The sequence below is a fragment of the Agelaius phoeniceus genome, chromosome 2 (genome assembly GCF_051311805.1).
Source record: "Agelaius phoeniceus isolate bAgePho1 chromosome 2, bAgePho1.hap1, whole genome shotgun sequence".
Classification (NCBI taxonomy): domain Eukaryota; kingdom Metazoa; phylum Chordata; class Aves; order Passeriformes; family Icteridae; genus Agelaius; species Agelaius phoeniceus.
Genome location: NC_135266.1, coordinates 64,268,410 through 64,280,980, shown reverse-complemented (window position 1 = coordinate 64,280,980; position 12,571 = coordinate 64,268,410). Strand labels below are relative to the sequence as shown.

The following is a 12,571-nucleotide window of genomic DNA, read 5'->3' as shown; positions in this document are numbered from 1 at the left end:
ATTACTTCCAGTTTCCCTCCTGGTATTCCCTGTGAGAGGCACTGCTGCTTCACAGGGTCTTTGCATGCATTGCCATCAGGTGACCACAAATATACAGCTGCCAGTGAGGGAAAAATATTGGTATTTGGGACAAATGCTCAGGGACTTCTTGTTCAAACAACACAAACCACAGATTCAACGGTTTCCCCAAACTAAATTGTTCCTCAGTAAAATTTAACACAACTGCAAATGTTAAAAAGCTAATACATGGATTAGCTCTAAAACTGCAATTATATTAAAAACTGGTGGGGGAAGAGGTGGAAAGACTGTATAAAATCTTTAAGTGTTTTCTGTAACCTTTAGAAATGAAACAGTTTATTTAATGTTTATACATATGATTTAGGTAGTATTCTATACTTATAGCCATTGTTTTAATTATACATTTCATGTTTCATCATATAGGTGTGTTATTTAATACATATGAAAATGTAAAAAAATTATCTTTAGAACAGAATTTTTTAAAATAGATACCAACTCCCAGGTACAAATTAGCATCACCTTTTATTTAATCTGAATTCTGTAGCAAGTCCCATAAACTGTATGTTTCACTGCTCAGAATACCCTCCAGTCCCCTGGAGTAATATTAATAAAAGGAATGTATTTTCCCAGTCTGTCTGGGGAAGGGTGCATCACCTCTAGGTATTCTGTGGGCTTGGTCACAAATTTCAGAGTGCTTAGGTTGTAGTTCTCCAACACTTCCCATAATGTGAATTCTTTCCCATTTCACAATCTTTCAATTAATTCCCAGTCCATAAACTCTTATCACAGGTCCTCATATTTGGTAGAGCTTTAAAAATGCCATTATACCCCTCTTACGAGACAAATGATTCCCAGTTCTCTGTAGGAGTTTTCTTTCACCTTCCTTCAAGCTCCGATTCCCAATGATCAGAGATGAATGACACCAAGAGGGTATCTGTTTCTTGTTTCAAACAACCATTGCAGCCATGCCTTGGGAGTCCATCCTGAAAAAGATTGATAAATACTTTTAAAAAAAACCAAAACAACAGAGTACATGGAAACAGTTCTCTCTTTCACTCCCAAATTATAAAATTAATATTGGACATCAGTGAATCAGATGTCATGATTGCTCTGCCCATCATTACCTTTTCTGTAACAATTTCATTTCTTCAGCTTCTACAAAAGTAGTCCAAACTCCTATCAATCATAATGCTAGTGAGTGACTTTAAAAAGTTCACAGGAAAGTGTTCTCTGTCTACACAATCCTAATTAATGCCTGTGGTGGATTTTATACAGAATTCATTACTTTCCATTAGCTTTAATTTTATTTTAGGATGAGTTAATGCATTTTATACATATACAATATATCATTTTTATGCACTATATGCAACAAATTGCTCTTGTTATAAAATAACAATTCAGAAATGCTCAACCCCACATTGTGCAATTTATATATAACTATAGTGACTAGTATAGTCAAGATTTTTAACTTTCCTCTTATTCAACAGACCATCAAAACTGGACCTGATTAACATAAGTTTCTAATAGTGTCTGTAATTATTGAATTTTTAATTTCATTTCTTTAATTAAAAAGGTTGGGTTTTTTTTAATTAAAGAATTATTTCTTGTGTCTATCTGAGTGTCTTGCTACCTGAAATTACCACTTTCTTCAGGAAAATTAGTTTGCTGTCTCATGCCCAAAACTGGGAATTAATCTTCCTTTAGCCAGACTCCCAAGAGTTTTGAACCTCCAACCACTACAGTCCTGAGGAGAAGCCCCAGGCTCCTGGCCAGGACCTCCGTGGTGCATTTGCTCAACAAGAGCCGCTCCCAGCTCACACACAGGTTCAGTTCAGCCACTGGAATTCAAAACAGACCCTTGACAGCATCCCATTGACTACAGCAACTCTGTCCTTGTTAGATATGAAAGAACTCTCCTGCCTCTAGGACTTGTTAACCTGAAATAAAGCACCTGAGAGGGAATTCCCTTCCCAGACGTGATATCTTTAATTTTCTTAAACAATTGCAGAGGTATATTACCATTTAAAGCAGTTTTATAAAGGGGAAATTCAAGTTCCTGAAAGAAGGTACCTAATGCCTGCTAGGATACCCTGGAGTACCCTGGATACATGTGCAGGACTGGCATGTTGGGGGACCTACAGGAGACTTTTGACCTTTGACAAAATCCAACACCTTTGAACTGGCAGTGAGAGGCCAGATGGGATTCCTACAAACTCTAAAATGCACAGGCCTATGTTTAGGCACATGAGTTTTTTCTAAAACTAGTAAAATAAACCACTTAAATTAAAAACCAAAAGAGACTAAACATAATTTTATATGATTTCACTTAATTAAAAACCTGGGAAAAAATAGTAAAAACTTTTAAGAAATAACTTAGTCTAAATCTCATCCTTTACTGTACAAAAACCTGCTGGAGATTATCATGGCTTGTTATCTTGATCCTATAAAGGCCATAATGAACTAGTCATATTTGCAATACTTTTATGCTTTCTGACTTGAAATTTTGGAATACCACTACATTTTCAAAGTTAAATACTTAAAAAGTCAGAAAACATTAATACAGGCTTCATGCAAACCCAAGAATAGAGCTTTTAGCTATTTTGGAGTGAAGTTTTTAATTCTATGTTTACATACTATTTTTTTTCACTCAGCAACTGAGTGTTTGGTACTGTTCATAAGTGTTGTTACATTTGTAATTAAATAACATCTTGGAAAAGTCATGGCTGCCAACAGAACGACTACTTTACATCCCTTCGTTGCAAATAAAAATTCTAAAAAGGTAAAATAAATTCCCACTTTAATGTCCTCCTTGCAGCCAAGCCTTGGAACTTGCTTTCATGTTTTCCCTCAAGCAAATTTCCCTTTGATTCCAGGAAGAGTTCTGGTGGGCCATCATATCACAGTAGCACACAGTCTTTTGTAGGCCTTCTAGAAATGGCTGAGAAGGTAAACCTGGCTGGACTAGTCAAAGGGAAGATGATTGTGATGAAATTACAAGGAAGAAATTGGATACAGGACTAAGATGTAGCAGGTGAAGTGTTTCTAGAGGGGCATGGAAGCTCCTGTATTAATGTTGCATACAAGGCAGCAAGGAAGGGAGCACACTTCTGTGTGCTTTTGTTTAAAGCAGAGCAATTAAACTTAAAGTAATGCCAGAGGATTTGAAACCTAAGCTTCTGGAAGAAAACAAATGCAATTTGGGTTTGTTCAGGCTAGGGTGCTCAGCTACATGCCAATGCAAATGTTAGGGGGAAACTATTTAATGTAAAAGGACAATAGAGATACAAGGGATCTGGATAAATGCAAAAGACAGAAAGACAGAAAAACATTTATAACCATCAGAGCTGTGATGAGTTGGAACAAACTTCCAGTAGCATATAGGGTGGTCAAGGCAGCTCCTGCATGGATTTCAGAGTTAGTTTGGTTTTAACAGCCAAAGATTAGACTTGATAGACCAGGAGCCCTCAGCAATGAACCAGCAGGGTCTTGGTTCTTTACAACTCTGACACAGCTTTCTCACTGTGCTCATGAGACATCAAAAACAGCTCTACATACTAAAGGAGGTTGCAGCTAATACCCAGATGAACACTTAAAGGAAAACATAAACATTATAAGAGACATTAAAATTATTATGAGATTATTTTCTGCTTGAGGCTTATTTATGGAGTAGAAAGTTAAATACTACTTTAGGTTGTTTCAGACTGAATTACAAACATTTATACTTTCAGTTGCTTCAATGAGATTACTTCAAATTCACCTTGAAGCAAATGAGATCTGAATTCAGCACCTTAATTCTTTGTTTATTGTGGGAAGGTTGATGAATATTGCTGATTTCATAGTCATGGAGGGGGGCAGTGAGTAAACAGTGGTAAACACATCAGAGAAAACAGTAAAAAGCAGAAGACAGCTTTAAGTAGACGTTGGTTCGCCTTACCAATTGTCTGCCCTTTGTTATTTATAGGTCAAGATTACACACTGCACAAAGATTATTAAAAAATGAAGACCAGCCAGCTTTCTCTTCATTTTAGTTTGAAGTAACCATCAAAAGCTATATTTTAAGCAAAATTTTTTTCTTCTTCTTTGTCACAGCCAAATTCTCCAGTTCAGGAATTTACAATATTTTCCTTTTTCCAGAATGACACCTGCTGGTGGGAGAAGCATGGATGAATTGCAGATATTTTAGAGGTTTGATTGTTGCTAACCAGACATATTCTCTGAGCATGCTCATCACCTGTGTGCAGGCCAACTGTGGAAAATAAAGATTTGGAAACTGTAAAGGTGCTATAAGAGGGTTTTTTTTAGAAGTAATATCATTTTCCAATATGATTTAATATTTGCTCTTAATAAACCACAAAGCTTCCTACTACTAAGCCAGTGCTTCCATGGTGTTTCAGTGCTGGATCCCAGCCCTGTTTTGGGAAGCCCAAAGCATCATTCTGTCAGAGCCAGGTAACAGGCAGAAGGAAACCCTCCCTACCCAATGCAAAAAGCTGCTGGGCTGCTCCAAACTCTCAACTGCAAGTAAAACCAGCTGTTAATGAAACTATTTGTGCTTACTATCCCAAAAGATTAGATCTCAAAGACAAGTATTGTGCACATATTCCTGACTCAGTATGGGAAGACACAAGTGTGAGAGACAGAAAGCAATATGTACTTTTGCCAAAACTGTGACAGATCCTGCTCAATGCACTGGGCAGTGTTAGGCTCTGCAATGAGCTTCCATATTCACAGCTCCTCTGATGTTGGGTCTCTTGCCACAGCCTCCCCTACAGCTAAACCAGAGTCAGACCTGAGCTTTTGAGACTTCCAACACATTTACAGCAATATTTCTAAAAGTGATTTCCAATGCTAAGAACAATAAATAACTCTATTTCCTTTTTCTCAGCTGTAAATCATCTACTGTCTTCTGTAAAGGCAAGCTGAAGTGTAAGGTGCTCAGGATCCTGAAGAAGACTCTGAAGTTGGACTCTAAACTGTTTTAAACACAACTTTTGAAGAAATTGCTGTGGGCAAAAAGAAAACAGTTATAAAGAAAACTACTATATATTAAATTCAGGATTTGCATTCAAAGAAATCTTTCTAAGTATTTACAAGAGCATAGGCAAATATATACATTCAAATGTGTTCCCCTTGGATAAATACCTAGGTGTTGTTATGGCACACCTCACTGTAACATTAGAAAGCAAACTTTCTTTTGATTACCCTGGCTTGTTATGGCATTAGATGGCAATTTAGGAGACTTGGCTTCTACACCTGGATTTATCATTGGCCTCCTTTATGGCTTTGAACAGGTAACTTCACAGCTCTGTTCCTTCAATTCTCCCATTTATGAAAAGAAGGTAGCACTGCACTATTCTGATGGTTAAAAGGTTGATTTCCAAAAAAGAATTTTTTTTTTTTTTTTAAATGTAAACTCATGAGAAGGGGGTATTTCTAGAAATTCACTCATAAATGTAAGACACACAAGACTTCAAAAGATAGTTTAGATCTGGAGAGTTTTTTTGAACGTATTTTTTGCAAAGTTGATCAGAGTTTCAGTCCTACCCATGGTTTTACATACTTCTGTTTCTACTGTCCTTTTTTGTCACACATACAATTAAGACTATCAAAATCTGGAAACATGGCTACTGCAGTTTAACTTTCTTAACCTCTTTAACAAAGCAGTGGCTTCACAAAGAGCCCAGCTGCATCTCAATGCTTTCAGAATAGACCAGGGTGAGCACTTTGCTGCAAACAGCAGCAGGATGGAAGCAGAGAGGCTGATCTAACACCAGATCTGTGGACATCCCCACAAGGTTCAAGCTAGCTGAAACGCAAAGAGGAAATAGCAGAAGAAAATGCTTGTGCAAATATGTTCCTGCTTTTTAGAGCTAGAGCCTGAGGAGGTTTAGTGAAAAAGGTTTTCTAGCTTCTAGCTTTTCTAGCTTCCACATAGCTCAAGGAGTGTCTCCTTCAGCACATCATTATCAATGATTGACCATGACAGTCTCCATTCTCTGCTAGAATCCAGCAAAAAAATACTTCCAATGTCAAAGAGATAACACAGTTCTTTTGTGTCAGATTAGAGGTCTGCTTGAGTTTGAGCTCAGGTTGCTGCTCACCCTTAAGCAGTCATTCCAGTTTTTATTGCCATACATGGGGATACAAATAGCCTGGGATTGAAATAAACTTCTGCACAAGAATAAGAGCTCTGAATATGGCCACATTTTTCTCCTCTCTACTCTCTACCTATCAAACTCACATTGCATGGAATAAACTTGGGAATACTTTCATATCCCATTCTCTTTATTTCACCTAGGACACTCTTAACTTCAACACTTTCACTCTTGCTCTCTGAGATGATGCGTGAGATGTGCATGATTGCTATAGACCCCTCCAACTTCTTATTCAGCAGCTATTGGGAAACTGGTTTGGACCAGAGCACTGCAGCTGCAATGTTTTTAAGCACTCATCACTCCTGGCAATGTGTTTCCAGCTTTATTTCCCATAGAAGTCCTTCCATCCCTTCCCCCACCAAGCAGCATATGCCCCTTGATGAGTCACGGCTCATCCAAACTCCCTTAGCTGCTAAACCACACAATGACCAAGAAGCTCTTCCTCAAAGGCATCCTGGCTCCAGCTGACCTCCTCAGGGACAGCCACAGGCTCTGCAGAAGTGACCTCTAACATCAAAGTTAAACATTACTTCAAAGTGATACACACAGAACAAGACATAACCGTATATGACACCATGGCTTTTTTCCACTAGTTTTGCATGTGCAGCTTTTTTTGTGCCTGAGGGACATACTTTTCTTCCCCCTGTAACCAGCTTCCTCTAACTTTAGTTGGTTCTGTACTTCTAAGAGTACTTTCTTTCCTTCAAAAATATGTCCTTACCTTCCTCTCTTTTGTCTCGAGCTTTCTTTACTTGTCTTACCCACATAACTTCTGTATTTGTACGGATCTTTATCAGCATGTGCTTTTTCATTTGCCTCAGAGAAATTTTTCTCCTTTCAACCATAGTCCTTTGCAATAAAGTCAGAGGGAACTGTTTATCTGTAGGGTGCAGCAAGTTCTTTGGGCTGCACAGACACTGTGTGGCACTTCTCAGCAATCAGGTATTTGTCCCATGAGGATAAATACCAGGTAACATATAAGTTTTCGGAATGTTACTCTATATTGGCCTGAAGAGGTCTGGAAGACCCAGTTTTACAACTGGGGAAGTGATTCCATTTCTTCAGAGTACTAAAGGCTGGTGAGCACGGGGAGTCTCCAGTGTGCAAGGGGATGCAGTGTGCACTGGGAAGTGAAATACTGTGTAGGGAACCACAGTTCCCGGAAACCTGAACCAACCCATCCATCTGCACATCTGTTTGTGGGTCAGGTCTGATTGCAGGCACAAGTATGTGCTACCCTCACCACCCCTGAGGAAAGCCCACTGTGCTTTTTCCTGGACCAAGTCTCCCTGCCCAGACCACAGGGCAGCACAGGAGGTGTACACCACTGTTTCCTTCCCTTTGGGAATTGTTAATGCTGTATGGGAGTATGCCTGCTGAAAGTGATGCAGATCCAGAATCTCAACAGCTCCCTGCACAGTGGAAGTTTAAAAGTCCCTGAGTGTTACAAACTTTTGTATTTCTTCTCTTTAGCATTGTCTTTTTTTCCTTTCCACACCATTTCCCTTTCTCAGAGTTGTTTGTCATTTTACAATCCTACCCTGAACACCAGAATGACACTTACAGTTCTCCATCTAAAGACAAATGCCTTCAGACAAAATGGCTTATATTTTAAACTCTGGTAAGAGCAAAGCAAGAGAGAATACACACTGTGAGTATCTTCTGCATCTGCACAAGACTGCTAAAACATTGCAAACTGCACAGGATATAATGTCAGTCCATGGGGAAAAAAAAGCATAATTACCTGACCCAAACCAGCAGATAAACTCAGTCAGAGAATTGCTATTTCCTACTTTTCTCCACCTTACATTTCCCCTACTTTTGTACTTGTCTCCTTCTTCTCAGAGATATATTTTATGGGGATATATCAAATATGTTCCTGTACCACAGAAACTCTTTACTGAGATCCAGAAAAGGTGGAAAAGGTTAGGTTTTACAAGATGTCACTCTTCCAGTAAATCAAAGTACCGGATTTGCATACCATGTGCAAGGTGGGGGCTTTTTTTTAATGAATTTTCCCCCTCCTACTCCACATTTACTACATAGAAATTTCTTTCCTTCAATATCTCTTTTAAAGCTTTGCAGCCCTGAGGTCAGAACAATAGGCCAATCTTCACACCAGCCTTTTCTCCCTTCATACACAGAGGAACTGTCTTGTCACAGGGTCCCTTTTCTCTTCATGAGACACTGACACATATGGTTTCATAGACTTGTTCCTCCTGAATTTTGAACAACAGTTATCCCACTACCCAAGAACTGTCCTAAGATTTTTTTCCTCTTTAGTTGGTTATCTGCCATTTCCACACCCTCAGAAAGACTCCAGACTTTGCCCTGTTGCTAGATCATCATTAGTTTATCCCACACAGATTAGAGTTCCTCCTTACTGCACAAGTCTTTCACTTTCCCTTTCCCACATTTTTTCTAGATAAGATCTTTTTTACTCAAATGCTGCCTGAATGTTTTTCTTAATATCCTCTCACTTGTTTGTGCTTTATTCCTGCATATCCTGCCTCTGAGATACAACTTTCTCTTCTGATCTCTCTTGTTCCTCTGTCCTTGCATTACCTACCAACATCTTTTCTGTGATGATTACCCATCAAATTAGACAAGGTGTTTTTCCCAACTGTCTTTTGTTTGGAATATAAGTTCTAGGTAGCTTTCATATCTGAAACTTTTAAGACTTTACACCTCCTCCACACTTCAACCCCGAGGCTCCTCAATCTGGTTGACTTGAGTAATTAAATCATATAGTTTATGAAAATTTTCCTCTTCAAAATCAGGAGCCTTAATTACAGTCCTGTTTCTATTTAGTCTTATATTTAGTGTAAATACAGGAGACCTGTGAACACTTCAAATTTCTTTTATTTTTATACTTCCACAGAAGCCACAGTAGTCCTCAAAACTAAGGCAAAACAGGATTGACTGAGAGGGCATTTGAAGAAGTATTTCATCTACCATGTTAATAGGTTCCTTAAGAAATAGATCCCTATTTCTGCACAGCTTCCTCCAACCTCCATCTAGCAAGTTTAAGTCTCACTTAGACACATAATTTCCAGTTGTCATTTATTTCTCTAATTATACTACAGAGATCTCTGTCCATGTCTAGACTGTAAACATGAACTAAGGGCTACAGCAGCCATCTGGAATGGTTCTCTTTTACTAACTTTTACCAAAGTAGTTTTGACACATACAAATTTTGTCTTAGGCCAGCAATAAATACTAATAATATTTTTTTTCCCCTGAGGAAGAATTTATGACACACTGGGTTTTTTGAGAAAGACAGTATACAATATTTCCAGGTCATTCCCAAAGCAATTGCATCACTGGGCAGCAAAACACCAGGGCTGCTGGACTCCTGGCAGCCCTCACACTGGGATACCTCAAAAAAAGCAGTCTCTAGTGGAGCCTTGGAGAAGGATAACCAGAAGGGGCAGCAGCCTGAGGACTCAGTAGGCTTGAGGAGGCAGACCACAAAGGTCTGATCTGCCACCAGTCTGGCAGGAGGCAAGGGAGGAAGCCAGAAAGCTGCTAGCCCGCTGCATGGACAGGGTGGGAGGGGGCTATGCTGGGGTAGGGGAGACTTGGGGTCTGGAGGGAAGAGGTGACTTTATCCATTTCAGTATTTATTACCATGTCATCAGTCTGCTTAGCCTAGCAAAGAGCCCAGGACTGGCTGGGGGGAGCAGCAGGGGTCAGGCAGCAGCCCCTCAGCTCAGCTCTATCTGCAGCTCCACTGGAACTGATGCACCCCAGGGACAGCATTTTTCCACCCTCCACAAGTAGCATTTTTCAACTGAGCAACCAAACACTTTTGGCAAACTCTTATCTGCAGCTCTACCAACTCCAGTTACCAACAAAATATCTCCATCTTTCACAAGTATTAAAAGTGTGAAGCAAGACCGGTATTTAGGCCACCAAATGAGTAATGTCTGAAGCAGACTCAGCAAGAAGCTTGTGGGAATTTTTGACTAGCATTATTAACTACTACAGATTACTTACCATATCTAGCCAGTTCAGACTGCTGTGCTTGTTGCACTAACACAAAAAAAAAGCTGAGTTCTGTGAGTCTTTTTTTTTGTTGTGGGGTACTATCACTCACTTTCACTAACATGATAAAAAAATGATGCCTGGAATTACAATAGCATGGTGGAAACTTTCTACTACACTGCAGTGAACCTTCAGGGAAAACATGTACACGTTTGCTACAGATATTACATGTATTTCCACCAACCTTGTCAAAATGGATCACATGAAAAAAACAAAACAATTACGAAGAAAACTGCTTCATCAACTTCTTCCATTACTCACACCATAACGCAGATGTAAGATCAAAACCAAAAGTGTAATTTTCAAAAGCCTTTTGAAAATTTGAACATTTAGCTGGATTTCTTACCTTGTCACCTCCATGAACCCCAGAGAAAATGAGTAGTCTGCGATCTTTCAAGAAGGAAAACACAACCTAAAATATCAACATGGTTCAGAATTAGGTCCAAACACTGAACTGTTTAATTCAACAACTAACCACATTGTACTTCACAAATGCATCTGCAAACAGAATTAGGATATGATGAAACAAAAAATTCTCCTTGTGGTTTTGTGTATATCATCCTTGCCACTTTCGTAATTAGAGGGCATAGGCTACCATTAAAGTCAATTGCAAAGTTCCCATTGACTTCAGTAGATGTAAACCAGGCTTTAATATTATGCTTTTCAGTTTTCTTGAGGTTTAAACACCTCATAAAATAAATTTACAGATGAACTAGTAAATGTACACTTACAAAGAAACCTCCTGGGGAGTCCCTGAAGCCATATTTTTTAAATACTGCTATTCATTCAGGTTATATCAGACAGATTAAGCGACTGTCAAATATAGATTAAGAACAACAATAAGAAATGTTGAAAATATACTCCAGAAATATAATTTTAAAAATATCATTTGATAAATTTGATAAATTTGACAAATTTCAATCAAATTTATCAAATATCATTTGATAAATTTGACAAAGCAGATTTAGAAGAGGGTTTTATATTATGCTACATATTTCACAAGCTCAGAAAACCCTATCTATTTATCTGCCTATCTATTTCAGTGATCTGTAAATGAAAACATGTACCATATATACAGCAAGTTCTAAAAACCATTAAAAAAAAAAAAAAAACCACTCACATAAAAATGCAAGAAAAGCTAACTGAGAAAGAGAGAAAAAGTGTGGGAGTAGAGAGAGTCTAACGGATGAGAAGTCAGAAATACTACCATCCAGAGCTGACATTTTCTACTATAGAGCTATGTGCCCATTGGGCATAATTTTTGGTCTTGCAGACTTTCCACAAGTAAGACTCCAACTGACTACAGTGCAAATGAATGAACTGCAGGATCCAATTAATCCTGCTGAGGTTTGAAAAACAATCTCATATGCTGCCTGAATATTTCAGTGAATTTCAGAGATTTTCAAGATAGTTTGCCCAATTCATTAATAAATAATTGTTTATAAATATTTATAAGTATAAAGTAGAAATATAAACATAAGGTGAACATTAGATGATAAACAGATATAAGGAAGTAGTAATTACCTAACTTGACTTGATGAAGGCTTTATTAGATGGAACATCATAGATGACATTACCAAAGAAAGAGTTGTGATTGCAGGATGACATTTGCATTGTCATCTTGTTCCAAATACTACTGGAACAAGCAGAAATGGTCTTTTGGCAATTAACCACTGGGGAAATGTCTGCCCATTACCACACAGGAAGACAGTAGAAGAGGCAAGGATACTGTCCAGCTCTCCAGAACAAACTTCAAATACCTAAACCTGGAGATCTTGTTTTCTTTTTCTACCATGCCCTGTTTCAATCAGAAAATACCTTGTACCTTCTCAACAAATGAGCTAGAGTTCTGCATCCACCAATCCTTCTCGGTGCTGCTTCATCTCCAGAGCAGATGCATGCTAGATACAGAGATGAAGCCATGTGAGTGAAAACACAGTGCAATCACAAAACTAGAGTCAGTGTTTCCACACAAACACATGTTGGAAGCATACTGAGGTTGCAGAGATCATTTTTTTAATCTTAATTTTAGGATACCTGTCCATGCATCTTGAATATTATCTTAATGAGGCGTTTTGAATACACTTGCTTTTAAAAATAAAGTAATAAATAGTATTTCCACTGTGTGCATCATACCTACAGAAACCCATCATCTAGAATGCTGTCTTTAGGAATACACACACTAGTGGAGAAATGGTCAGTAAAGAGTCACAGGACCATGGACTCACTCAGACTGGGAAGGACTCTCAGGATTTTGTCTATTCCCACCCCTTGTTCAAAGCAGGACTCATTTCACCATTAAATGTGGCTGCTCAGGGTCTTGTTGAGGTTGTCCAACTCTCTGTGTGTGT

General features: G+C 38.5%; 1 protein-coding gene across 1 annotated transcript in view; it reads right to left on the bottom strand.

Annotated features, from left to right (window-relative positions):
- Positions 1 to 521: 521 nt before the first annotated feature.
- Positions 522 to 12,571, bottom strand: part of LOC129134786 (uncharacterized) — a 36,267-nt gene continuing 24,217 nt past the window's right edge. Inside the window, exons 4-5 of the mRNA XM_077174671.1 lie at positions 10,567 to 10,632; positions 522 to 1,001 (exon numbers count right to left, since the gene is read on the bottom strand). Coding sequence (XP_077030786.1) covers positions 894 to 1,001; positions 10,567 to 10,632 — 174 coding nt within the window. The 3' untranslated portion in view covers positions 522 to 893. The remainder of the gene's footprint in view (positions 1,002 to 10,566; positions 10,633 to 12,571) is intronic.